At 41.0% G+C, this 27494-nt stretch overlaps 1 protein-coding gene across 1 annotated transcript in view; it reads right to left on the bottom strand.

Moving 5' to 3' along the window:
* Positions 1–2150: 2150 nt before the first annotated feature.
* IGF1R (insulin like growth factor 1 receptor) overlaps positions 2151–27494 on the bottom strand; it is a 327353-nt gene continuing 302009 nt past the window's right edge. The window contains exons 16-21 of the mRNA XM_038746228.1: positions 24636–24865; positions 24177–24287; positions 19474–19633; positions 15783–15912; positions 9647–9781; positions 2151–2616 (exon numbers count right to left, since the gene is read on the bottom strand). Of these exons, the coding sequence (XP_038602156.1) occupies positions 2250–2616; positions 9647–9781; positions 15783–15912; positions 19474–19633; positions 24177–24287; positions 24636–24865 (1133 nt within the window). The 3' untranslated portion in view covers positions 2151–2249. The remainder of the gene's footprint in view (positions 2617–9646; positions 9782–15782; positions 15913–19473; positions 19634–24176; positions 24288–24635; positions 24866–27494) is intronic.

The following is a 27494-nucleotide window of genomic DNA, read 5'->3' as shown; positions in this document are numbered from 1 at the left end:
CACATTCTAGGGCTCTGCGAGGGGCCACCGATCGCAAAGGGCAGTCCGGAGATCCCTTGCTTCAAAAATCACCAACCGGAAAAAGGGCAATGCGTGACAATGACCATTTCTATTGCTCTGCGCTCTCCACTGCTTGACCGGGCAGCTTGCTGTTCATGGGATGGAAGGGTTAAAATATCCGGGGGGGGGGGGGGGGGGGGTGTTGGTTTTTTAAAATAGTGACCCCAAAGCCTGGTGTCTGCAGTTAAACCACTGTTGTACCCAACAATTAAAAAAATGTGTGTGTGTATGTGTGTGACAACCAAAATAAAGGCAAGGGAAAAAAAAAGAAGGTGAAACTCTTGAACAATGATGAATATGAACACTGAACAAGAATGTACTAAACATTTAACCTTTTTTCTGACCTGAGTTTGTATCATGCCTTGCACTGTAACAGACTCGAGCACTGTGTGGATGGAGGTGGAGGAGGACATGGCACCGCAAGACACACTCAAGTGCGCTGGGTCACCTGGAGTCCTCTGCCCGGTTCTCCCATGAGCCTGGCACCCACACAGCCACCATGTTGTAAAAGAACTAATAGAAAAAAAAAAAGGAGGAAATGTATTTATAAAAAGGCATCAAACAGTTCATGGCAAATCATGTTATACAAGTATCAATTACTGGGAGAGGAGGAACAAAGTTACACACTATAGTACAAAGCATAAGAAGTTTGTTGGAGTGGGGGAAGGTGAAGGGAGAGGGAAAGGGGGTAGACCTGAAGGTTTTCATAGATTAAATCCACAAAGATAAAGAACAAAAAAAATAGCAGCTTTTTTCTGTACAGACATATAGATGAGTATCTGAACCGTAAAAAAGTTATAAAAGTGACACGAAAGACAATGTGTATGCAAATGATCCATGGTCTAACATAGAACTGTAAGACCCTTCAAGAAGTCAATAACAGAGAGAAAATGTCAACAAGGCGTAATATGCTTGAATCCATTTACTGCTTTTTCTTCTCAATTGTGATGCTTTAATTTTTCCCCATGCAAACCTGCCACAGGGGGCAGACTGCAGTACTGGAGATCCCTTCCGGCTTGTTTCATGGATGGTTGTTTCCATTTTTTTGTTTATTTGTTTGTTTTGTTTTTTGGCGTATGGTTGAATTTTTGCGCAACTGTATGATTTTGGCTCACCACTGCCAGTTTTCTCCAGAATCCTTTGGGGGAGGGAGGCCTTCCTTCCTTCTTCCCCTGTCTTCATCACCAGAAAGTCATGCTTTTGTCTAGTTCTCCAAAATAACAATAATTGAGACAAAAGCAATTTGACTTCTCCTTAAAGTGAAATGTAAAAAGAATACCAGTGTATGATTGGAGTGTATTGATCAGTATTTCTTTGAAATGGAGCAGTTGATTACAGTGCTCCTTCCACACCTACAAAAAAAAAAGAAAGAGGAAAAAAGGAAAATTCGGGGTTTTTGGCAAAATTTGGCAGCGTTGAAAATGGTAATAATCTTGGACAAATGATGGCCTTTTTAAATTCAGGTGTTCCCAAAAAGGTTAGAGAGCAATGTTAAAAATCCAGTCTCTTCGTTCTTTTATAAAGACCTATAGTGTTAGGCAGGTGCTTGCAAGGGGTAAAGGGGAATCACTTGGCCAGCCATTTCGTTGATCTGAAAAAAGTGCTTTCTGGTTGGACTTGCACAGACAGATTTTTCCTTTTGAAGCAAAGGTGGCAGATGGGCCAAAAAAAGGGAGTACAGAAAGGAAGCACAGAAGGGGAGATCAATGAGGGGAGAAAAAGAGAGTGAGAAAGAAAGGGAGAAAGAGAGGAAAAATCATATCACTAGTTTTCTGATGCTAGTAAGTGTTATTATTAAAGTTTTTAAAAGGCCCATTTCATGCCCTAAGTTTGGAGTTGTTAACTGGAACAAACATCTGGTTGCATATTGAAAAAAGAAAAATTATTAATGTGTTTATTGAAAAGTGGGTTCTCCTTAGTGCAGCAATGGCAGCTCTGAAGATCCACTGAGGTACAGTAGGCTTTTGACCATATCATTAAATTCCTTTCTTCCTCCCCACTGCCACGTATGTGTGTGCGTGTGTGTGTGTGTGTGTGTGTGTGTGTGTGTGTGAGAGAGAGAGAGAGAGAGAGAGACAGAGAAGGAGAGAGAGAGAGAGACAGACAAGGAGAGAGAAAGAGATATAAGGAGGGAGGGAGAGAGAGAGGGAGAGAAAGAGACTGTTTGCATGGGATTCTGGTGCTTAGGATCAGCAGGCCGAAGACTGGGGCAAAGGTAAGGCCCTTTCGTTTTTGCGTCCTCCATTCATGTGCGCGTAGGGCTGCCTCTCATCAAAACTGGCCCGGAGGACCACCACCCCGGGCCCATTCTCGGCTTTGTGTCCTGAGTGTTTCTCGGAGGGCTGAAGGGTGGAGGAAGGGTCTAAGGGAATGCTCTCCATGTTCTCAGTCTCCAGGTCAAGCTCTTCTGTGTCTGGAGGCTTGTTCTCTTCGCTATAGAAGAAGGATACCTCCTTGAAGGCTGGATCCAGCTCATCTTTGATGCTGCCAATGATCTCCAGGAAAGAAGGACGCATTTTGGGGTTGTACTGCCAGCACATGCGCATCAATTCAAACCTGAAATTGAAGCACAGACACAACTGACCTAGGGGAAAATGGTACCCAGATGATCTCCCCACTGTGCTTTGTTTTTTAAGTCACGTGAAAGCTACTAGTTTTACCCAACCTCCATCTGAAAGCCTTTGAGTTTCCCAATCTTGGTTGACCAAGGGATTATTCTGTCACTGTCCTTCCAAAAAGGGCACTTTGAGGAAAAGCCAAAGAGGCTTTACAGCTTACCCAACTGTAGATGCGAATGACTAGTTGGATGGTAGAAGTTTGCATTAGCTGATGGTGTACGAAAAAGAGGAGTGGTCCTTCTGCCAAATTTTAATAGAATTACAATTTCTGATAATCACGACCAATTTAGGACTCTGCAAAATTCAGAAAGGCAAAACTGTGCCAGGCTGCTTCTTTTGAGGGATAAAATGATAAACCTGTGCTCCTTTTGTAGCTCTATTATGGCCGTAGGCTTTTAAAGCATAAGTCATCCACTGGCTTAAACCCTTTCTTAATGGTATATTTGCAAGAAAAAAGTTGCAAAGTGGTTAAACAGAATCACCATAATATGAAACAACAAACAACGAAAAAGAACACTACTGTCGGTGATGATATTGCAATACAACATGTACCTTGGGGAGCAGCCGACTCTTAACAAGGTCCTTGAATAATAGGGCAGTGTATGCTGGGGATTGGGGGGGTATGTCTTTTATTAATACGGGTTGGAGAAAAATCAGCTAAATTATCCTAATACCTAAAGAAAATTAATAATAAAATTGTCAGTCCTATTCACATGACTGGGTGTCGGGGGTGAGGAAGTAAGCATTTTTTTATGATATTTCCTGGAGGGATCTTTCTCTAAGCCAAGAGTATTTTCATTTCCAAAAAGAAAGCTACTATAGAAGTTTTGGAAATAGCGTTCCCTCCCAAAGATGGCAACTTCAGGTAAACCTTTATTGGGTGAAAAGAAGAAATTCTACCTAACCCAGTCAGCTTCCTTGTATTGATGGGGACCACCAACACTGGTTGGCAAAATTGTTAAAAACACAACCCAAAGAAATTCAGATAGGAACCAGGCAATAATATTGCCCATGATTTTCCTGAACATGAAAAAAAGACAATAATAAGATTAATTCACTAAGTTCTCTGTTCCATGTGATAGATTCCTAGGTAAGGGCTTCAAGACCATGTTCACTGGAGGCAAAATAAGCTCGAGAGGGAGGGAGGACTGACACTTTTTACCCCATTCAACGAATCTGGCTGTGCCTCTCAGCTTGTGGAGGAGAGAGGGAATAGTGAGAGAATGGAATGGAGAGAGGGAAGTATTCACATATGTCCAGTCATATGTGAATACTATTCACCTACCCTCCTTTACAGGCCAAGCCTGATAGAGAGCTTCACCTCAAACAGAGTGCTGAAAGGTTTTCCACCCCCTGTCCCCTGAGTCCCCAGCTGCGGTGAAAATGGTAAATGGGACATTTGGCATTTAAAATATGGTCACTGGCATTAGTTTCCTTCATCTTCCTCTGAGCAGAGACTTCAAGAAATCTGTTTTGTCACCAATACCCTCACTTCCCACCAAGAGAAAAAAAAATACAAAACATGTGACATAAATACATGAAATCCATTTCTGTTACTTCACTGCTCTTTCCTCTCTAGCTGACTGGTATGTCCCTGAATAGAAGCATCAGCTGGAGCCAAGAACACTCGATATTCCCTGGCTCAGAGTTCTGTGGCCTAGGGGCAATGCTGAGGAGATACCACAAGCAGTGGAGTAATGCATGTGACATCAGCACAAACAAGGACATGTGATGCTTCTTTTAAATCATTCCAGATTCAAAAACCTTCCAAGGCTTCCCATAAAAGGAAGTTTTTTTTTCCTCTGTGGGATTCAAGACCCTGTTTACACTATCTCAAACAAAAAAACTTTCCAGTAGACTCTGAAAGGGTTTATGAGCTGACAAAACCAACTCTTCTTTTAATGATGTCTATACATTTTTCAGGACTTGACCCACCTGTGAAATTCTTGGTACTCAGGGCCAAAAGAATACTGGGGCCCTTAATTGAACATTCTGTCTTTGCTTTATGCAAACGACAGCACACTGCATAGAAAGGAAAATGCGGCATTAAAAGGATGAAAGGAAAAAAATTCCTTGTGAAGTCTCATTGACTTTTAATATATTCTGCACCTAGCCAAAACCATAATTAACTTGAAACTATTGGGATTCAGGACAAAATGGATGATCCTGACTTTACAACCAGGCTGGGTCAGAGTACCGTCTGCAGACACTGGCTTGCCTGTACGTAATGGCCCTTAAGCTTTGTTAAAGGGAGCTAGCCAAAGAGAGAAACTGGGTAAGCAGAACAGATCCCTACACAAAACCTGGGAATCACAAGCATTTTGGATTCAAACATACCACTGGTGTCACTGTGACTGTTTCTTTTCCTACGTAACGAAGTATACTAGAGGGCAAAATCCATAGCAGGGTCTGTGACTACTGCATACATAATGAGGGCAACTAAGCAATGTTTTGAGAGGGGGTGAAACATTACCTACAAAGTCATAAATTTGCTGAGCTGAATTTCGACTCAGGTTTGGCTTCTATCTGCCCTCTGTTGTGTGGAGCAGCGAAAGGATAAACAAATTATGGCATTTGGAAGGATTATTTACCACTACATATTTCATTTAACTGCCAAACAATCTGGAAACACTGATTTCTTTAAGTTTGATTGCTCTTCCTGTGCTCCAAATTTCAGGCATCCCAGCCAAGAACTTTGAACAATGTATGTCTTCTAGTCAGTCGCAGAAAAAAACAGCACTTTATGTTTGGGAAATTGAAAAATTAAGTGGCAACCATTCTTTGGAGTGTTTCTGCTGCTGATCCTTGTATGATCAAGGTGAGCTCAGCAGAGTATAATTTTCCTTGTTGGCCTAACTGCTGCATCATTAGAAAGGGCCTCCTACCTCACCTTCCTTCTCTCCTTCTACAGCCCAGCCTGCACCCTCCGCTCTTCTGCCGCTAATCTCCTCACCGTGCCTCGTTCTCGCCTGTCCCGCCATCGACCCCTGGCCCACGTCATCCCCCGGGCCTGGAATGCCCTCCCTCTGCCCATTCCACCAAGCTAGCTCTCTTCCTCCCTTCAAGGAACTACTGAGAGCTCACCTCTTCCAGGAGGCCTTCCCAGACTAAGCCCCCTCCTTCCTCTCCCCCTCGTCCCCCTCTCCATCCCCCCAGTTCTACCTCCTTCCCTTCCCCACAGCACCTGTATATATGTATATATGTTTGTACATATTTATTACTCTATTTATTTATTTATTTATTTATTTATTTATTTATTTATTTATTTTACTTGTACATATCTATTCTATTTTATTTTGTTAATATGTTTGGTTTTGTTCTCTGTCTCCCCCTTCTAGACTGTTGGGTAGGGACTGTCTCTATATGTTGCCAACTTGTACCTGCCAAGCGCTTAGTACAGTGCTCTGCACACAGTAAGCATTCAATAAATACGATTGATTGATTGATTGATAAGGGTCTCTCAATTATGAGAGTGCTCAGGAGTGAGGAAAAACAGAGTGTCCGTGTATGTGAGGAGCAGCAGAATGGGGCAATTCTGGCACCCGAAAGTTCAACAGGCCTCTGAAAGTCCTAGATCTGGATTTGCAAGAGTCTCAGCCTCAATTTTGAGTTAATTTCTAAATCCTCATATCTGCAGAGGCTCCTCTTCCGCAAGACCCCAATAACAATATTCATCACTAATGAAGAGGAAGGAGACAACAGGTGCCCTCACCCAAAGAATCAATTAACCCCCTTTTCTGCTTTTCAGTTCTTGCAAGGGTGAAGAATTCTCCCAGGAGTTTGAGCAGCAAGGACATTTTCTATCATTCAGCCATCTCCCCACTAAATTCTGTTTTTACTTTGAGCTGTAAACATAAACTGTCTTGTCTTTCCTCCCTTGCAGGTGTGTTTTAAAATTCCCTTTTTGTGGTGAATCACTTTGAGTTCTCAAAATACTTCAAGAAAGAAAAACACATTTATGGGAGACGAGAGAAACTCCACAAAAAGAAGACGCCTGCATTGATCACACACTCCCTGTTGCCTCTTGCTTCCCATGGGAAACAATCTAATCTATGCACACTCTGGCTCTTTACCAGTTATCTCCAACCTGCACAAATTCGGGGATAAGCACTAGCCTTTAATGGTGGCACTTATATAATATTCCACTTGGCTGGGAAGTATATTCCAATAATCTATTTTCATTTTGTACCTCTATGCTGATCAGAAAGAAGAGCTCCTTTCATTCCTTCCAGTCTTCCTTAGGACTATACTGCTATTCTACCTGTTCAGATAAAGCGTATGCCAAATATAACCCAGCAAAAAACCTATGCATTTTGGTTGACAGGTCTATAATTTTTTTTTTGGAATACAAGTCGTATGAGGGGAGTGTCTGCTTAATGTCCAAAAACCTTATTCCATCTCCTCATCTTTTCCTTTAACAACAAAAAACCCCCAAACAAAAAACATTTCAGTGTAATTCTGTTTGCCTGATACAATTATCTAGGATTGAACCAAATACTAAAGGCATCTAGTGTACTGATAAGTTTAGCCCCATATGCAATAAATGTTTAATGAATACTATGCTTTAATCTAACAGACAAAAATGCTGTAGGAACCAAGTCCTATTCTTGAACAAACAGGCTTGTTGAGACCTGTTTAAAGACTGTCATGTAACCTCTGCGTTGGATTCCTCTCATCATTAGGAATCTTTACCTTCAGACCCAACCCAACAGACATCTGGGAAAAATGGATGGGACATCAGCTCAGCAGAAATAATGTCTAGGTCCTAAAAACTTAGTTTTTCTACAAAGCACATAAGTTTAGGGATTAACCCAAAATGAAGTCTTCCCAGAGGGTCATTCATAAACCAGGAAAACAATTTCTTACTAACAAGCCAACGCCCTTTTCTGATATGTACAGTCAGCTGTTTTGAAGTCATTGTTGAAGAATTTTGTGTCAAGAAGAATTGGTGTTATAGTGTCCCACTCTTTCAACCAACATTTCATTCTGTTGCAATGTAACTGCAAATTTCCAGAACAGTCCTCAATTCCACCATATCATTCTATCCAAAACATGAAATGAAAATCTGCATTATAGAAGAGCTGGCTGCATTCACAGATTTTTCTATCTCCAAGTCGACAGGCAATACCAGAAGCATTCAGTTACCTTTCACAAATTTGAGAAGCTTCTTGAAAAGATAACCTTCTACCTCTTGAAGGAACAAAAAACAACAGGGTGTGTCACTCTCACCTTGGATACTAGTCCCAGAGAACTGCAGACCTGCACAACTACTCTCGCTCTGTCTCAATAATAATCAAGGGAGGACAACATGAAGTGGCAAAGCCTCCCAGTTACAATGCTTCCACCTCATGCCTTCTTATAATCCATGGGCTGCTCCTAACCTTCCTGGAGCCACAATGCAATATATTCAACTCCTCACCCTCAGCTTCAAGGCTCTCCATCACCTCGCCCCCTCCTACCTCACCTCCTTTCTCTCCTTCTACAGCCCAGCCCGCACCCTCCGCTCCTCTGCCGCTAATCTCCTCACTGTGCCTCGTTCTCGCCTGTCCCGCCGTCGACCCAGGCCCACATCATCCCCCTGGCCTGGAATGCCTTCCCTCCGCACATCCGCCAAGCTAGCTCTCTTCCTCCCTTCAAAGCCCTACTGAGAGCTCACCTCCTCCAGGAGGCCTTCCCAGACTGAGCCCCCTCCTTCCTCTCCCCCTCCTCCCCCTCCCCATCCCCCCGCCTTACCTCCTTCCCCTCCCCACAGCACCTGTATATATGTATATATGTTTGTACGTATTTATTACTCTATTTTATTTGTACATATTTATTCTATTTATTTTATTAATATGTTTTGTTTTGTCTGTCTCCCCCTTCTTGACTGTGAGCCCGCTGTTGGGTGGGGACGATCTCTATATGTTGCCAACTAGTACTTCCCAAGTGCTTAGTACAGTGTTCTGCACACAGTAAGTGTTCAATAAATATGATTGAATGAATGAATGAATTCAACTAAAACCTAGCATGAGCCGGGTCCTCAAAATCGTTTTCATTAGCACATCAATTCACTATAATCTATGGAGAATCACATCCCTAGATAGGTCACTTTCAAATTTTAGAAACCAAAAGTCGTAGGGTTTTCGTGACATAGTGAGTTTGGGCGATGAAGCTTCATAAATGCCCAGAGAACTAAGGATGGGAAGAGAAGGTTCTAAACAATGAGAAGCTAACGAAAGCATGTTCCAGTCAGTTGGCTAAAATGAGGCTTAAGTGAATGTCGTTAACATTAGTCATATGCCTCATGCTCTTTTTATGCTCTTAGCAAAGAGGGGGAAATATTTATCTTAGAGAAGCACCATGATTGTGGAAATAAACAGAATTTAAGGTAAAAGAAATGATGTACTTTTTATCTACATGATACACAAGAAGTCCTGACCCACAGTTTTTCTATTTGCTAATTGTTTTAAATGAATAAAAGGGCTCTTAAATGGAGTTCCTCATAGTCATTTAGAAGTTCCTAACTGAAGTCTTCTGGGTAAGTAAACCTGGGCCTTTGCAGTGCTCTTTTAGGGGACTGGGACAAGTGGATTGGGCAAATGCATAACCACAGCCTACACCATCAAGACCTGAGACTGTTGTTCCAATCCTGTGTCTGCCCCCCAAAATGAGCCAAATGGAACCAGAGATCTGAGGGGAAAAAAAAGAAAGGAACTTCCAACAGCACCAAGGGTAAGACTTATTTTACCATACTATATGGTTCCTGATTTGCTCTTACTCAATAAGTAGTGCTTATTGCCACTGTGGGCAGAAATCCATGCAAAATACTTGGGAAAGTACAATACAATAGAACAGGTAGACCCAAATCCTGGCCATAAGGAGACTACAGTCTTAGTTTTAACTACCCCTTAGAAGAGACAATTGAGAGGTGAAAAACCCACAGATGAATTGAAGGGGAAGAAAAGAAGAGAAGCCTGGGGAATACATACAACATATCGGGGCAATTGTCTGGTTTCTCCAGAAGGCCACCCTCCATTACAAAGCGAAGAACTTGTTCATTAGACATGCCCTGATACGGCTGCTCTGCTAGTGTCGCAATCTCCCATAGGACAACTCCAAATGACCTAAAAGGACAGAGAAAAGACATTTAAAATGCAGACAATATTTAGTTCTTAAAGGTATACAGCAGTCATGTCTCATAACAATACTCTCCAACAATTTCTTCTTCATCTCAGAGTATTTGTTAAGCACTTCCTACTTGTCAAGTACTAGCCTAAGCACCGGGGTAGATTCAAGTTAGTCCATGTGGACACAATCTCTGTCCCACATGGGGCTCACAGTCCAGATAAAGGGGAAAACAGGAATTGAATTCATTCCCATTTTACAGTTGAGGAAACAAGCACAGAGAAAATAAATGACTTGCCCAAGGTTACACAGCAACCAACTGGCAGAGGCAGGATTAGAACCTAGGTCCTCAGACTCCCTAGACCATGCTCTTTCTAGTAGGTCATGCTCATTGTCAAGGCAGAACTGGAATACAGTACCCCAGTTAACTTAAGGATTCATTTCTCTTCTGCTAAGGAAAACTTAGGGCATCTTATACAGAAAATGATGGAGGAAAACATTCAATAATATTGCTCAACATTTGAGTTTGCCATTTCATTCCAATTTGAAGCAAAAATGAAAAGAGATGGGCGAAAAGTAATTTTCTCCCCAATCTGCTTAATTTCCAGTCCTGCCACAAGTTTAGAAATCTACAGACGGGTAACTTTCAACCATTTGGGAACTCTAGTTCATGGGACTTGATATTTTGTCCATTGAACTTTATCATCTTACCAAACATCCCAAAGATTTCTCCCAAGTAGCTTTACAAACAGAGGATAAAGTGATTACAAATACCCACTTTGTCTACAGCTTTTTGGAAAGAGTAGTCCCAAATATCCACAAAATTAATTCAAACATTCACTTCCAAAAAGTCACTGAGGTGTTTAGAATTTCTTAATATGATATTTTTGGCTGGTGTGTTTGCTAAAATAATTCTACTTTTTTCTTTCTCACAGTGATGCCCGGAAAAGGGCCACCATCAGTGGATTCATTGCTTACTGTGTGCAGATCACTGTGTGACGTGCTTGGGAGGGTGCAATATAACAGAGTTGCTAGACACATTCCCTAACCACAATGAGCTTAGAGTCTAGAGGGAGAGACAGACATTAATATAAGCTTTCTCAGTCTCTTTTCAATCCATCAACCAATTGTATATAGTGAGCACTTTTGCACGCTCCTCCTCCCACCCTCTGACAGTGGTGCTCCCTCAAGACTGAGTTCTGGATCCTTTTCTATTCTCCATTGACACACACTCCCTTGGAAACTTCATTCGCTCCCATGGCTTCAATTGTCATCTCTATTCAGATGACTCCCAAATTTATATCTCTGACCTCTCTTCTTCACTGCAATTTCACATTTCCTCCTGCCTTCAAGACACCTCAACGTGGATGTCCCACAGACACCTCAAACTTGACATGTCCTAAACAGAACTCCATTATCTTCCCACCTAAACCCAGTCCTCCCCAGGTCTTTCCTATCACTGTACACTATACCACTATCCTCCCGTTCTCACAAGCCCATAACCTTGGCACTGTCCTCATCTCTCTCATTCAACCCACAATTTCAAACTCACCAAATCCTGTCAGTTCTACCTGCACAATAGATCCAAAATTTATCCTTTCCTCTCCACCAGGTTGATCCAAGCACTTATTCTATCCTGGCTTGACTACCGCATCTCACTCATTGCTGACCTCCCAACTCCAGTCTATACTTCACTCTGTTGCACTATTTTTCTAAAAAAGTTCAGCCCATGTCTCCCCATTTCTCAAGACCCTCCAGTGGTTGCCCATCCACTTCTGCATCAAAAAGTACCTCCTTACCATTGTGTCTTTAAATCATTCAATCAGCTTGCCCCCTCATACATTACCTCACTGATCTCCTTACTACAGCCCAGCCCACACATTTCACTCTGCTAGACCCAGCTCACTAACTATGGTCTATTCTCATTTAACTCAACCCCGACCCTTTCCCATGTCCTCCCACTTACCTAAAATTCCCTCCTCCTCCATCTACATCAGACCACCACTCTCCCCACCTTCAAAGCCTTAAGGTCATATCTTCTCCAAGAGGCCTTCCCCAATTAAGCTCTCTTTTTCCCTTCTCCTTTGCCCCTCTGCATCATCTATGCACTGGGATCGGCAACCTTTGGGCATTTGATATCCACCCCATTCTCAACCTCACAGCACTTACGTACAAGCCTATAAATTATACATAATAGATTATTTATTGGTATTAATGTCTTCTCCTCTCTAGACTGAAGGCTCATTGTGGACAGGGAATGTGTCTGCCAGCTATGTTAATGATAATAATAATAATAATAATAATAATGATGGCATTTGCTAAGTGCTTACTAAGTGCCAAGCACCGTTCTAAGCTCTGGGGTAGATGCAAGGTAATCAGGTTGTCCCACATAGGGCTCACAATCTTAATTCCCATTTTACAGATGAGGAAACCACAGCCCAAAGAAGTTAAGTGGCTTGCCCAAAGGCACATGGCTGACAAGGGTGGAGCTGGGATTAGAACCCACAACCTCTGACTCCCAAGCCCGTGCTCTTTCCGCTAAGCCACACTGTTTCTCTGTTGTGCCACACTGTCACACTGTTGGACTGTACTCTCCCAAGCACTTGGTACAGAATTCTGTACACTGTATGCACTCACTGATGATGACAATGACAATATATAATAGATATGTACATAAGTGGGGCATTCTGGGAGAGATGTGTCCATAGCATGAAGATGACTCCACAGTATAAGAAAAGACAAGACATAAGTGGAACTATTCTATCAGCGAAAGAAGGCCACCTGATTTAAAGCACTGGTTAAAGGAACAATATTGTCCCTGAAAAGTGGCATAAACATTGTGTAATGCACTAAGTGGCATAGTTCAAAGATATGAGAATGGAGAACCAATCACTTCTAAAATGTCCTGAGGTTATTCTTTGACCAAGGCTCAAAACAGTAAAAATAGAAGTCATGTCATTTGTTGTACTGTACCACATTTCAAACATGGGGAAACCTTAGAGAGCTTCCAGCTATGGAGGCATGCTGCTTATGTGAACTTGCATGTTTTGGAATGCAGAGATTCCGTTCCAAAGTTAATAGGAGAAATTGATGCTTCCTTTCTCATTATTTTTAAAGAGATGTTTTGGAAACCAAGTACATAAACCTTTTTGGGACTCTTGTGTTCCCTCAAGACTATTCAATGGCCACCAGAGACTCAAAAGAATAACAGGATAGACTAGGGGGGCTGCAGAACTTAGGTCCCACTTTGCCTACAAGGTTTATACCGGTCAATTAGCTTCTGCTATAAATAAGTTTAAAGAAATTCATTTCCAAATGTAAATACATTTTTTGTAAAGTACAAGTTTGTATTTCAAAATATCCAAAATTTTCAAAGAGGACGCTGCTTTAAATTGAATGAATGAATGAAAAAACTTCAATTTGGAGGGGGAAGGAGGGAATGAGAATTAGAAGGGGAAATCAATTAATTAATTGTATTTGCTGAGTACTTGAGTGAAAAACACTGTACTGAGGGCTTGGGAGACCATAACAGAAACAAGAATCATGTTCCCTAATGTCAAGGGGTTTGCAATCTGATATATATTGCCCTTTAAACACAAGGATGATGTTACTGAAGGTGAATTTCCTCTATGGGTGGGTCTGTTGATGAAAAGGCTACTGCAGGACCCAGAGTTCCAAACACATTATGCATGTACAAAGACTTTCCCTTCAGCAAAATATTGAGGGAATCCGACAAGAAGAATTCACAAATAGAGGGAGTATGTGGAAGAACAAAGATTTAACAGGAACTAGTACACGTGTTCATGATGAAATAGCTGAATAAGTGATTGAATATAAAAATAGTACAATTGTATGTTAAGTGCTGTGGATAGGAACTGCAGAAGGGCTAAGGGTGACTGATGCAACTAGCGTGTTGATAATGTTGATAATAATTGTAATAATAAAGGCCCTTTCTATGTGCTACTGGGGTAAATACAACTGAACACAACCACTGTTCCACAAAGGACTCACAATCTACCACATCCCTATTTTACACATGAGGAAACAAAGGCCCAGAGAGAGTGAGTGATGGACTTGCTCAGGGTCACACGGTAAGGCAATAGAGGAGCTGGGATTCAAATGCAGGTCTCCTGACTCCCAGTTCGAATCTCTTTCTAATAGGATCAATCAAGGGATATTTCCTGGAGGAGGTGATGACTTAGGAGGGCTCTGAGGACTGTGTTCCAGCAGATTTGCATGCGTGAGGGAGGGAAATGGGGTGGAGAAGCGAAGTGAGTTTCACACCTGGTGAACAGCATGAGCAAGGAGTCAGAGGTGGTGGGGCCCGGAGCAGAGTAGCGATAGGTGAGCTCAATAAGCAGAACGAGGACAAACTAGGGAATAGTGGGGTAATGCAAGCCAAACTGTAAAACGGGGAGAGCTGGTGGAGAACCCTGAAGACAACTGAGATGAGTTCTTGTGTACTGCACTGGTGACTAATGGAGGTTTTTGAGGAGTGGAAAGATGAGTGGAAATACAAAGAGAAGTCCAAAGAGGGGACAAGAAGGGCACTTAAAAGGATGGCCAGAAGAGGAAGGGAAGAGAACTCTCATCTCTTTTAATACCTCTCTAACATCATCATTGCCTAGCCTCAAACACTGCAAAAGAGCATCTCCATTGCTGTAGTACTCAAGCAATCTAGACATTTGAAATGAGATGAAGTACTAATGAAACCCTATTGTTTGAACTTATTTGTTCTTATCAGTCCTATGCAACTGCACAGGGGAGTAGAAATGATGTCTAATATAAATCTTTCTTTGTCCCTGTTCAACAAGAGTTAAAGAGAATGTTACTGGAACCAGCTTCTGCGCTATTTACAGGCTCTCTCTTACTCTCATTTCTATCTACAAAAACAATATAACATATTTTGGCAGGTACAGGGGTCTCCCTCTTGGACAGGGTTATTTCATACCAGTTCTAGAGCTTGGCTTCATAGTGAAGTAACGATGTTTTGCTGTGTCATATTCAAATGGTATTTCGGATAGGCACCTGTCTCTCAAACCACGACTACATGTAGTCTGTGGTCTGCAAAAGGCTCATGAGGTTAAAACAAATCTGCCAGGTTACTATTTAAATAGTTTTTCTCTGCTGTCATCTAGACAGTTGGAAGTAAACAACTGCAATTTCCGTAACACACCAGGAATATGATCCCTTGTCAGGGGAGCCAAGAAACCATGTGATACTTCAGAAGGTCTGAGTGCCAGGATAGTGAACCTTTGGCCAAGACTGTCAATTACACTGCAGAACCTGAACACTTCACCACATCCTGGTGAGACAGGGGTTATAAAAAAGGTGCTATTTGGAATTATCTGAAGTCACACAAGTGATGAACTTCCTTCTATACCCCATGGAGTTCTTCATTATTAAAGAAGAAAAGTTCCATCCTATACTATCAGTGAGTCAGCAACAGAGAATGCCGAGCTGGAGGAGGGGAAAAAAAAACCCAACAGATGGGGTGAAAAGAAAATATGTTAACCAAGACACATAAGCTTTCTATGTCAACTTTTAAAAAGGGAGTTCAAGCTATGGAAGGCTTGAATCATTCTTTGTAAGTAAGGCCCAAGATATGAGCCCAGGACTTCTGAGAAGGATGACTGGGTGTTTTTCCATGGAAACCAAGTCACCTGGTGTGGATATGTGTGTGACATCTGGTAAAAATGGCTACTGCTTTAAAGAATTCTCGCATTCCCCCAAGCTTTATTTAAGGTTGCAAACCTAACATTCTTCCTTGGGCTGGATGTACCGCTAATAAGAGCCTTTCAAAAAGTAGCCCCCATAGGGAATCTGACCCCAAAGGGGGTCCTGCAAAAGTGGAAATGGGGTTAGGACAGAGCAAGAAAGGGAGAAGAAATCTTGGAAAACGGGGAAATCTGGGATTGAATAAATTTTCTTATTTCCCTTAATGATATTTATGTCAAAAAGAACTGCTGGAGTAGGTTTGTTGAAGACACATTTCATTACCAGACATCAGAGTGGGTTGTGAAGACTCCATCCTTAAGGGATTCAGGGGACATCCAGCGGACGGGCAGCAAGCCTTTACCTCCCTTTCGGTAGTAATCTGTCTCATAGATGTCTCTTGTCATGCCAAAATCTGTAAGGTAACAAGGGAGAATCTAGACACAAGGTTCAACGAATGTCCCCAGAGAGAAATGAATTTCATTGTGGGTAGAGAGCATGTCCATCAACTCTGTTATACTGTACTCTTCCAAGCACTTAGTATAGTGTTCTGCACACAGTAAGTGCTCAATAAATATGATTATTTACATAGCAAGCTTGTTGTGGATAGGGAACTTGTCTACCAACTCTGTTATACAGTTACACTGTACTCTCCTAAATGCTTAGAACAGTACTCAGCACATAGTAAACGCTCAATAAATATGATTAATTGATCGATTGGTTGGACACACGGCTATCATCTCCCATATCGAATCTGTCCATTAATTCTTTTAATACTGTTGGGAGACCAGAAGATAGATTATTAACATCATCTGGTAGGTGGGAAAGACAATTTCAAAGACTGGCTAAGGGGACTGGAGTCTGAAGTACACTTGCAAAACACTTGATCCTATTCATAACTGGAAATAATAATAATAAGAATAGTATTAAGGTATGTGCCAAGCACTGTTCTAAGTGCTGGGATAGATACAAGGTTATCAGGTTGTCCTATGTGGGGCTCTCGGTCTTAATCCCCATTTTACAGATGAGGCAACTAAGGCGCAGAGAAGTTAAGTGACTTGTCCAGTCACACAGCTGACAAGTGGCGGAACCGAGATTAGAATCCATGACCTCTGACTCCCAAGCCCGTGCTATTTCCAATAAGTCACACTGCTTCTTTAATCACTATTAGTAACTTAATCAGTGGTATTTATTAATTTCTTACTGTGTGCAAAGCACTGTAATCAATCAATTGAATTTATTGAGCGCTTACTGTGTGCAGAGCACTGTATTAAGCGCTTAAATGTACTAAGCATTTGAGAGAGAACAATACAACAGAGTTGGTAGACATGTTCCCTGCCCAAAACGAGCTCACACTCTATTAAGGCAAAAATATTTAGGATCAGGAGAAAATAGGAACCCAGCTAAAAAATTGAATTAAATCACAAAAAACATCTGTGGCCTCTAAATTAATCCAAAATTTAAGCAAATGAAAGAGAATGCTAAAGTTTCAACTGCAACAAAAATATATAGCAGCTCCCTTTACTATGAATCAGACTTATTTATATGAAAAAAAAGCTTTTGCTGAAAATACAGAGGAAAATAAAGTAAAAGTTTATATTTAATGTGTTCTTTAAACACTAATAGTAAATCATATTAGAGAAGTAGCATGGTGTAGTGGATAGAGTCCTGATCTGGGAGTCAGAAGGTCATGGGTTCTTATCCCAGCTCCTCCACTTGTCTGCTGTGTCACTATGGGCAAGTCACTTAATTTCTCTGTTCCTCAGTTCCCTCATCTGTAAAATGGGGATTTTGACTGTGAGCCCCCCATGGAACAACCTGATCACCTTGTAACCTCCCCAGCGCTTAGAACAGTGCTTTGCACATAGTAAGTACTTAATAAATCCCATCATGATTATTATTATTATATGCTAGATGGTTAAGGCTTAAACCTATGGAATAACTCACAGTTCATCTTCTAGTTTTTTTCAAAATAAAAGGCAGTCAATTGAAAGGAATCTCCTTCCATAGGGAAAACAAAATAGAAGTTTATATTTAATGTGTTCTCTAAACATTAATAGTAAATCATATTCTAGATGGTTTGGGCTTAAATTTTTGGAATAAATCCATGATTCATCTCCTTTATGACTAGTCTTTTCAGAATTAAAGGCATCAGTGGAAGGGAATCTCCTTCCACAGGATTAAATTCTCTGTGAAACAGTCAGAATTCCAGGGGAGGGAGAAAAATTAGATGGAGCCAGGAAATAACGGGAAAAGTGAATGAAACTAGCAGATGAAGGTGACCAAGGAATCTACACTGTAAGCTTGCTGTGGGCAAGGCATGTGTCTATTGTTTATTGTACTCTCCCAAGAGTTTAGAACAGTGTTCTGCACACAGTAATAGCTCAATAAATACAAATGATTGACTGACTGACAAGGAGTGAGAATGGGATTGATGCCACTGGATCCAAAGCTCCTGGGAGTCCACTGCGATAGCAGATACTCCTATTATTCTCTTCATTTTTTTCTCCCAAGGCATCTTAAGCCTCCTACCATCCTCATTCCATCCACGGATTCTTCAGGAAGCAACAAAATCACGTGGCAAATAATGTCACTTTATTATCTACTTTGTAGCCTGTCGGAGACTGGTCTTAAAAGGATAGGCACACCAAACTTTTTGCTTCATAATTTTTGGAATCCATTTATCTACATAATTTTGTGTTAGCTCACTTATTTAATTTGAAATATCTGTACAACAGCAAAGAAAAATTAAAGTGGAAACATTGCTCTGGGATATAATTATTTAGGAGAGCATCATGGCCTATTAGGAAAACAAAACATTTACAAACCAGAGCTATTGTAAAAAGAGGTTAAAAATGTTGTTTTCTTCCAGAAGAAATAAAACCAATAGATTGACAGACCATTTCCTAACTCATTATTTTAAAGTGAAATGCAAATCTTTCCAAGAAAGGGTTTTACACACCCAGAATACAAATATTTTTATGGACATATGAAGCATATCAAAGTGACTGCCTTGGCTTAAAATTGAAAAAAAAAAGCTTCTTACATGCTTTACCATACACACTTAAAAAGAAAACAAAAATGGTTTAGTTTACCCAAGGCATTTTAATTAGGTGGCAAACAAAAAAAACCAACTAGGTCTTGCTCGGAATAGAGTAATGAAGAGGAGAGAGATATTTTTACTATTTCAAGGTGCTGCCAAAGGTTGGGGAAAACAGTTTTGGGTTTGTTTTTTTAATGGTATTTGTTAAGCACTCACTATGTGCCAGGCACTTTTCTAAGCGCTGGGGTAGATATGAGGTAATCAGGTTGGACATAGGCCATGTCCTATATGGGGCTCACAGTCTTAATACCTGTTTTACAGATGAGGTAACTGAGGAACAGAGAAGTTAAATGACTTGCCCAAGGTCACACTGCAGACAAGTGGTGAAGCTGGGATTAGAAGCTAAGACCTTCTGACTCCCAGGCCTGTGCCGCATGCACTAAGTCACACTGATTTTCGGCTCTTTAAATGCCACCAAGATAACACGCACAGATTTGTCTTTAATATCCATTTTTCAAGACTCAGACTTTCTACCCAAGTTAAATAATTTAAAGAAATCTTAAAGATGACCATGAGTGTTGTACTAATAAAATGTCTCAGAAGAGAAAAAATGATTAAAAATTGGATTATAGACTGGGAAACTCACCCAAACATTAGCAGGATTTACATCTACTGTATACTTAAAATTCACTTAATTAAAACTTTAACTTGAGCACTAACATCTCCATGCTGCTAGGGCTACCCCAAGTGCCGTTTTGTGATACTCTGCCTAAAGAGACACTGAAAAGAATTACTACGTATGCAGCAATTAACATAACATATTTAAACATACTTACTGATCAGGTTAGAGGGAGAACAACAAACAAAAATAAATTAAAAAGCTGCTTTTGGATCCCATTTGTTTGAAGTGGGAAAGGGAAAGGGGACACACACCTCCAATTTTGACTGTGAAATCTTCAGCCACCATGCAATTCCTTGCGGCAAGATCTCGGTGGACAAACTTATTGGCATTGAGGTAGGCCATACCATCGGCAATCTCTCCAGCCATCTGAATCATCTTCTTTAAGGTCGGAGGGGCCTGGCCCGGATTATTCTGATTGAAATTAATAACATCTGAATGTGAGAAATTAGGGATTTGTACCCACCCGAAGCATGCAGTACGATTTTTCTCAATCCGATGCCACAAGTCAGTCTACTAGGAAATCAGGGATACTATGAAAGTAATATATCATTATGTAGACCAAAGCATCTGCTTAGTGGTAAAATCACGTGCACATTCTCTCTCACCACATCAATATCGGCTACAAAGAGAAACACCAATTAGCACTCCTTTATTCTAGCACTTTCCTATTTTGGGGAGTCACAAAAATGTTTAAAGTGAAACAAGTCATTTTTGGTATTCAGAATTCTATTTTTCTCAGATTCCCAGAAATACATGCCTATTTTAATCCAAAGGTTTACCACTTTCAAACTACAACAGGCAAGATGACTCTACAGATGGGTTTAAACATTTGTTATATCTCTGTAACTGCATTTGGGAAAACCCCATGGATGTCCCAAACAAATCTCAGACACATTCAACTATCGAATATGTTTAATTATCCATTCAGACCAATAGACATGCTTTTATGTGATTAGCCATTCTCTACACACCCACTTATACTTGGGCTTCTGATACTGCTGTATTTTTGTTCCTGTGCAGAAAATGATATTCTGTACAATTGCTTTATATTCAGTTTCTCTGCTCAAACAAGTGATGTTAGATTATTATTCTGTCCTAAAGCAGAATGATTCTTAACCTATTCGAGTCCACTGGAAATAGGCAGGGAGGGGGAATCCCATTTTTACCAAGCAAGACTACTATTTATACTACCCAAATGTTTTCACTTTGTAGATCAAAGGTAAAACAACTGTTTTGGTTCAGAAAAGGAAAAACACACAAATAATCAAGTAAATCTGTTGAATGGGTTTTTTTTTTAGTCAAGGGTCACTGTTGGGTCCAAATTGCACACTGCAAATTATTAAAGTTCTTGGGTCCAAAAATTGCCCGGTAACATGTACTCTGCAACTCTAGTGGAATGAGCTCAGATGGCTTCAATGGTATATATAACAAGGGAAAGGATCCCATGCCCCTAAAACAACCTAGGTCATGTTTCCCTGCACTGTTTCCTTGCAGTCCGCCAAAAGTGATGCCAGATTGGAAAGTTTGTGAGATTCTGCCCAAGTTTAGCATTGAAGAGACTTGAGAATCAATTCTCCAACTGCCCCCTGAGGGGTAAGGGGAATTTAACACTCGACTCGCATCTATTTTTCACAGAAAGGCATCATGGTTCCATTTTTTTTTATTACTTCAATTGGAAATGCCAAATCAAAAACCCGGTGTCTTGAAAACCCTCAAGTCTATTGTTTTAATAATATCCTTATATTATTTTCCTCTTGTTCCACGATATTTCTTTATAGATTTTGGGCATGATTAAACATGTAAATACATGCCCTGAGCACCCGACAGACTAACATTTAGCTTAAACCCAGAGTATTAGTAGTTGTGTTTAACGAAGAATGCTAATTCGTAATTGACATCACAAATAGAAAAGACACCATATGTGATCTGATTTTAGTAACTATAGGGTGGAAACACTGGGTGAACGTATTGGGATCAATTCCTCCTGGTAAAAAGAGATATATTATTCAAGGCAGAAAGAACCCCTTGGGCAAACTGTTTCAGTGACAACTCTGGTGAACACTACAACATGGAAAGTGGGTCACAACCAAAATGAGGGGAAAGTAAAACAGGGGCTCTGAAATGTTAGGAAATAGGCCTTGAATTTGTAGCCCAGATAATATGGATGTATGAAGAGAGAACATGGAAGAGAATGTTCTCCTTACAAACTCTCTCTTTACAAGGTCACAAATTCTTGTGATTCAAATGGATAAACCTTCACTATCCTTATTCGCACTGACTCCTTCCTGCATAGCAGGAGGGTGAGCTGTCACAGTCCACGATGAGGGTGGGGTGGGGGGTGGGGTGTGTGTGTGTGTGTGTGTGTGTGAGACAGAGAGAGAGAGACAGACAGACAGACAACTAAGAGAGAGGATAGAGAAAAGGAGAGGGAATGGGGGAAAGTGTCTCATGTCTTATCAGCACACAGAATACTTTGAAGGCTGGGCTTGACTAGGAGAAGGCTGGGGAAGCCTGGTTTCAGCACCAATTCTGCCTTCAGCCTAAAAGCAGGGCTTCTCTCTGGCAACTTAAGATAATCAATCAATCAATCAATGGTATTTATTGAGCGCTTACTGTGTGCCGAGCACTGTACTAAGCACTTGGGAAGTACAAGTTGGCAACATATGGAGACAGTCCCTACCCAACAGTGGGCTCACAGTCTAGAAGGGGGAGACAGAGAACAAAACCAAACATATTAACAAAATAAAATAAACAGAATAGATATGTACAAGTAAAATAAATAAATAGAGTAATAAATATGTACAAACATATATACATATATACAGGTGCTGTGGGGAAGGGAAGGAGGTAAGGCAGGGCGGATGGAGAGGGGGATGAGGGGGAGAGGAAGGAAGGGGCTCAGTCTGGGAAGGCCTCCTGGAGGAGAGGAGCTCTCAGTAGGGCCTTGAAGGGAGGAAGAGAGCTAGCTTGGTGGGTGTTGGGAGGGAGGGCATTCCAGGCCAGGGGGATGACGTGGGCCGGGGGTCGACGGCGGGACAGGTGAGAACGAGGCATGGTGAGGAGATTAGCGGCAGAGGAGCGGAGAGTGCGCGCTGGGCTGTGAACGCACCACAGACCAAAGAGTTGACTTTAGCTCTTAACATATATTTTTCCCATTAGATTGTAAGTGATCTTAGGGCAGGGATTGCTTCTTATTTCTCCTTGAAACAATCGGTGCTTTTTATTGAATGCTTTCTGTGGGCAGAACACCCAGAGCTTGGGAGAGTATAATACAATAAAGCTGGTCGACACACACCATGCCCAAAGGGAGTTCACGGCATAGAGGGGAAGAGGGACATTACAATTAACTAGGTATATTACATAAGTGCTGAGGGACTGAAAGTGGGGTGAATATCAAGTGCTTAAAGGATACAGAACCAAGCACATAGGCATACAGAAAGCAGAGGGAGTAGGGGAAATGGGGGCAAGGATCACTTCTTTCACTTCCCTCAGAATGTCCATCAAGTTCTTAACATAGTTTTCTACGCTTAGAAAGGTGCTCAGTAAGTACAGGTAATGATGGTGATGCTGGGAACGTTTCTGGATCGAACTGGTCAGGGTAATTAAAAACAAGGCACCATCCAGCACTAAAAATCATCCAGTTCAACGTGGTTTGAGTAGAAATGTGAAGATGCCTATGGCAGCTGGGGCTTGGCACCCTTCGGAGGGTGGGTGCAGAACCATTTTTAAAACACGTTCTCAGGTTGTAAGCTATTACCCCAGGGTGGGCTTGGTTACAGGCTGCTGCCCACTGGGTTGTTTTTCCTGGCCAGCAGATGCACATTTTAGGAGCAAAGCCTGTGTATGTTCACCCCCACCCAAGCCTCCCAGGCATTGCACGCACACAGCCTGGTACAAATATAGTGAAACCACAATGAACAATCCTTTGGTGCTAGATTCAAGGGAGTGGTAGGCTGTTACATTTTTTTTGAAGTGGCAAACAGGGAAATGCCTGTCAGAAGGAACAGTTAGTCTAGAAGAGACACTGGCCTAAGCTGCCATAAAGGCCCTGCTTGGCAGATGGCACAGGGAATAAAACATTTTAAGAAGCAGGAAGTTTCAAATGGAATCAGGATGGTAGGTATAGCCAAAGCCCAGCCTAACCAAATTAAAAAGCCAATGTAACATTTCCAATCAGTGATATTTACTGAGCACTCACTGTGCTTTAGAAGGTAAGCTTGTTGTGGGCAAGGAATGTGTCTTTTTCTTGTTATACTGTACTCTGCCAAGTGCTTAGTATAGTTCTCTAAACACAGTAAGTGCTCAATTAAATCCAACTCAATGAATGAAGCACTGTACTAAGCCCTTGGGAGAGTACAGTCCAACAGAGTTGGCCATCAACAGCCCAAATTTCACGTTGGTATCACTAACAAGCATTTACCTACTATTTTCTACTATCAGTTGTCCCCCAGTATATCCAAAAAGGTTGACTGGTATAGTTTTCCCATTTTCCAGCCACAACCAGCAGCAGACCTGATACCTAGGACTTTTTGCTCTTGCATCCACTAGTCTGCGCTTGCTAGTCCTGAACCACGCTAGCTCAGTGAAAACATGTAAGAAAAGGGTATCATTTAAAGGGGCAGGATTCTGTTTTCTACCTCAAACCACAAGTAAAATAACTCTAAACAAAAGATCAGACTTGATTGGAGCCCTCTAAAATAAAATTGGTCAATCTACCCATACGGTAATAGGAAGCTGTGCTATTATTATAAGGACATCATGAGATAAATAATACCACTTGCCTAGAAAAAAATAATGTACTTGTGAAACAACACAAAAGCATGTTTTTGAAAGGAAATAGATAAGACTTCATGAATAAACTTTCCAGCTTGTTTCTGGATGGGAAAAACACCATTTTTTACTGTATAGGAGATTTCTGAAGAAGGGATGACAAGGCAGTAAAATAAACACTGACCTCAGTATCCGGCCTCAGAGATCTGAGATAGCTTTTGAGATCTCCACGTGTCATCAATTCCATAATAACCAATGTGGGTTGACCTTGGGACACAACTCCAAGCAACCGTACCTTGAAGGGGAGAAGGGGACAATGACATTTAAAATCTAAAGGTCACACAGTATCCATATCCTCTGCTCAAATTACCTCTTGACTTACAAATGACAAGGATAAAGGTATTAGCTCGCTAGCTTTTGAAAAGGCAAAGACTCGGTCTGTTTGACTTGGTAAACACGATGGGCAATCGAATGTTCACTGATGATGAGAAATGAATACATTAAGATTATGGAACAACATGAAGATGGTGTATTAAACCAAAACATATGGGTGAAGGAGGGGTTGAGGAGATGACTGCCACAGACAGATTTTTCCCTGTTTTAGGTCATAATATCAACAAGCTACAAAAAATTTTCTTCTTACCACATGGTGACAATTGAACTCCTTCATCACTGAAGCCTCATTGAGAAATTCAATTCTTTCCCTCATACTGGCAGACTCATTGACTGTTTTGATGGCCACTCGAGTTTCAGGTTCATCCTTCACCACACCCTTAGCAATTCCTTCATACACCATCCCAAATGAACCCTGTCCTAGTTCTCGACACATGGTGATCTTCTCTCGAGGGACTTCCCACTCATCTGGAACATACACTAGAGATGGAGAAAAGGACGGCATCACAACTTGCAATGAGAATAAGGTAATGTAATTTGACCAGGATCGTTGTATTTATTGCAATCTAGAGGACATAGTAATGTCAGTAGAAATACTGTTATTCTGCCAGAAAACCTAAACCAGATGATCTTGAGGGGCAGGGCAAAAAGAAGAATAATTTCTTAAATGGAGCATTATTATTATGCTCCATTGGGTCAGTAGACCTCCACGTTTCTCAAATACTTATCACCTATGTGCATGGTAAGCATCACGGTGAGAATATCTATAAACTATAGAAACTCCTCGATCAGAGGCCAGAAGCATATGGTCCCCTTGAGATGTATTTTTCCTTTCTTCACACAGAACAACAATAGCAAGGAGAGAGAATCACCAAATGGCATATCCAGCCTTCTTCCACGTGGATGAAATCCAAAATGGTGGAAAACACCACACTGCCTTCTCCTCTTACAACCCACAATTCTCCCATAAAAAAAGAAAAGATTGAAGGAGAATCAACAATGGGCAAATAACCATGACAGATATTCAGAAGATGTTTTGGCCATAAGATAGTCACTGAAATACACCCATTACTGAATTAATCAACCTATTTATAGCTCTCACACAGGATCCCAGGGATAGCACAAGAGATTACAAAAGGACCATAAAGAGATGACTGACTGAACCTAACCATTACCAAACTGGGAGAGTGAGAGAGAATGACAGAGAGAGAGAAAGAGAGAGAAAGAAGGACTAGTAGACAGTTCTGACGAGGTTACTATTTGGCAGCTTGAGCTGATCAGGACTACTTGACCCAATACTTATGTTTTTTGGGGTCAGCTGATGCCAATCTAACTTTTAGGAAGTTGGTTGCCAAATCATCCAGTAAATTACAGACATCGTGCTAACCCAGAGTTCCATTCTTCCTAATCTGAATATTCCTGAAAGGGGACTCAGAGGTTGAAAAAAGCGATGGAGGATGGAGTCTGGGATGGCTGGCACTTTATGTTGGATCATTTCAATCTGAGCTGCCTTTGCTAAGTCTAGGCCAAAGCTGTTAGGCTAAGTAAACGTTCATGTAAGGTTATATCAGGAGACTACAATAAATTTTTCCATGATGTGTCTTTTCCCTATGCTTTGGAGAGATCATTGTCAGGGAATTAAGGGGCATCTTCCTCAAAACATGGATCTATTTGGATAGAGCACAATGTGATAAAAGAGGGAACAATTCTGGCACTGGCGTGGTGTTCATTAGGCGTGAGCTATAGCACTGTGAGCTATTGAAGCAGTGTGACCTAGTGGAAAGAGCATGGGCTGGAGTCAGAGAACCTGGGTTCTAAATGGGCTCCACCATTAATCTGCTTGTGACCTTGGGCAAGTCACTTAACTTCTCTGTGCCTCAGTTCCTTCAGCTTAATCCCTCAGGGGATTAAGACTGTGAGCCCTATATGGGACTGGGACTGTGCCCAACCTGATTATCTTGTATCTACCCGAGTGCTTAGTATAGTGCCTGGAACATAGTAAGCACTTAACAAATACTATAACACAAAACCCCCATGTTTTCCTTAAAGCAGGGGTTGGTAGGAATATTAACCTCAAATTACAAGAAAACTGAATGCCCAAGTGAGTAAGCAAAACTAAGGTTTTCCTCTTTTAGAAATTAATTATCTAGGATAATTAATAATTATCAATTTTCTAGCAATAATTAATCTTGCTAGAAAAAAATCAACTGAGTGCACCACAGTCCTAAGTACTGTATTTATATTTTAGTTGCAGCTAGAAATATATGTGACCAAAAACCTGACTGAATGTGTTTACATACCTTAATCTCAAACTCTCCTTTGCATAAATTCAACTAAGTGGTATACAGAAAATTAGAAATTTCACAATTACCTTGTGTACAATTCAGGATAATTTTCATATTTAGAAAATGCACACTGATTCTTGTTTACATACCATAATAAGAACTCTACTATAACTCACAATAAAAAAGAATAGGTTTCCCTTGTCAAACCAGGGGTTAAGTTCCTTAAAGTACCCATGGTTGGTAAAAAACTGTGGTTGGTAAAGCAAAAGGCTTCTCAAAGAAAGGGGTAATTTCAAATTGGTGAAATAAGATCTTTGTGGGTAGAGACTGTGCCTACCAAATCTGATGTATTGCTCTTTTCCAAGCGATTAGTACAGTACTTGGCACACAGTAAGCACTCAATAAATACCACTGATCAACTGATTCACGAAGATTTGTGGAAATAAAAATATACCTTATGTTTCAGGACTATTTCAAATAGGCAGTGTACTCATTTGGTACCTCTGACACTCAAGTCACAATGTTTGACTTTTGTAATATAAAATACAGAAAATATTTTGTCAGTGACCTTGATGTAACGGTCGACTTTAAACAGTTACAAAGAAGTTCCCTGTGTGATGTTAATGAAGTATTGATTAATGGAGAAACACTAATGTGTCCCAAGTGGCAAAGGTCAGCAGGTTTAAAATGACAGGGACTGCTATTCACAGCTGTGGAAAACCTTAGTTATTCAAACTGTATTCCTTGGTAGCCAGAATGATATTAAGTAAATTTAGTGTGTATTCTCAAAACCACATTTGGAAAGGGCCACAAGAAATTATGGC

Source organism: Tachyglossus aculeatus, chromosome 5 (genome assembly GCF_015852505.1).
Source record: "Tachyglossus aculeatus isolate mTacAcu1 chromosome 5, mTacAcu1.pri, whole genome shotgun sequence".
NCBI classification, from domain to species: Eukaryota; Metazoa; Chordata; class Mammalia; order Monotremata; family Tachyglossidae; genus Tachyglossus; species Tachyglossus aculeatus.
The sequence above is the reverse complement of the archived record's forward strand: the minus strand, read 5'-3'. Positions and strand labels throughout refer to the sequence as shown.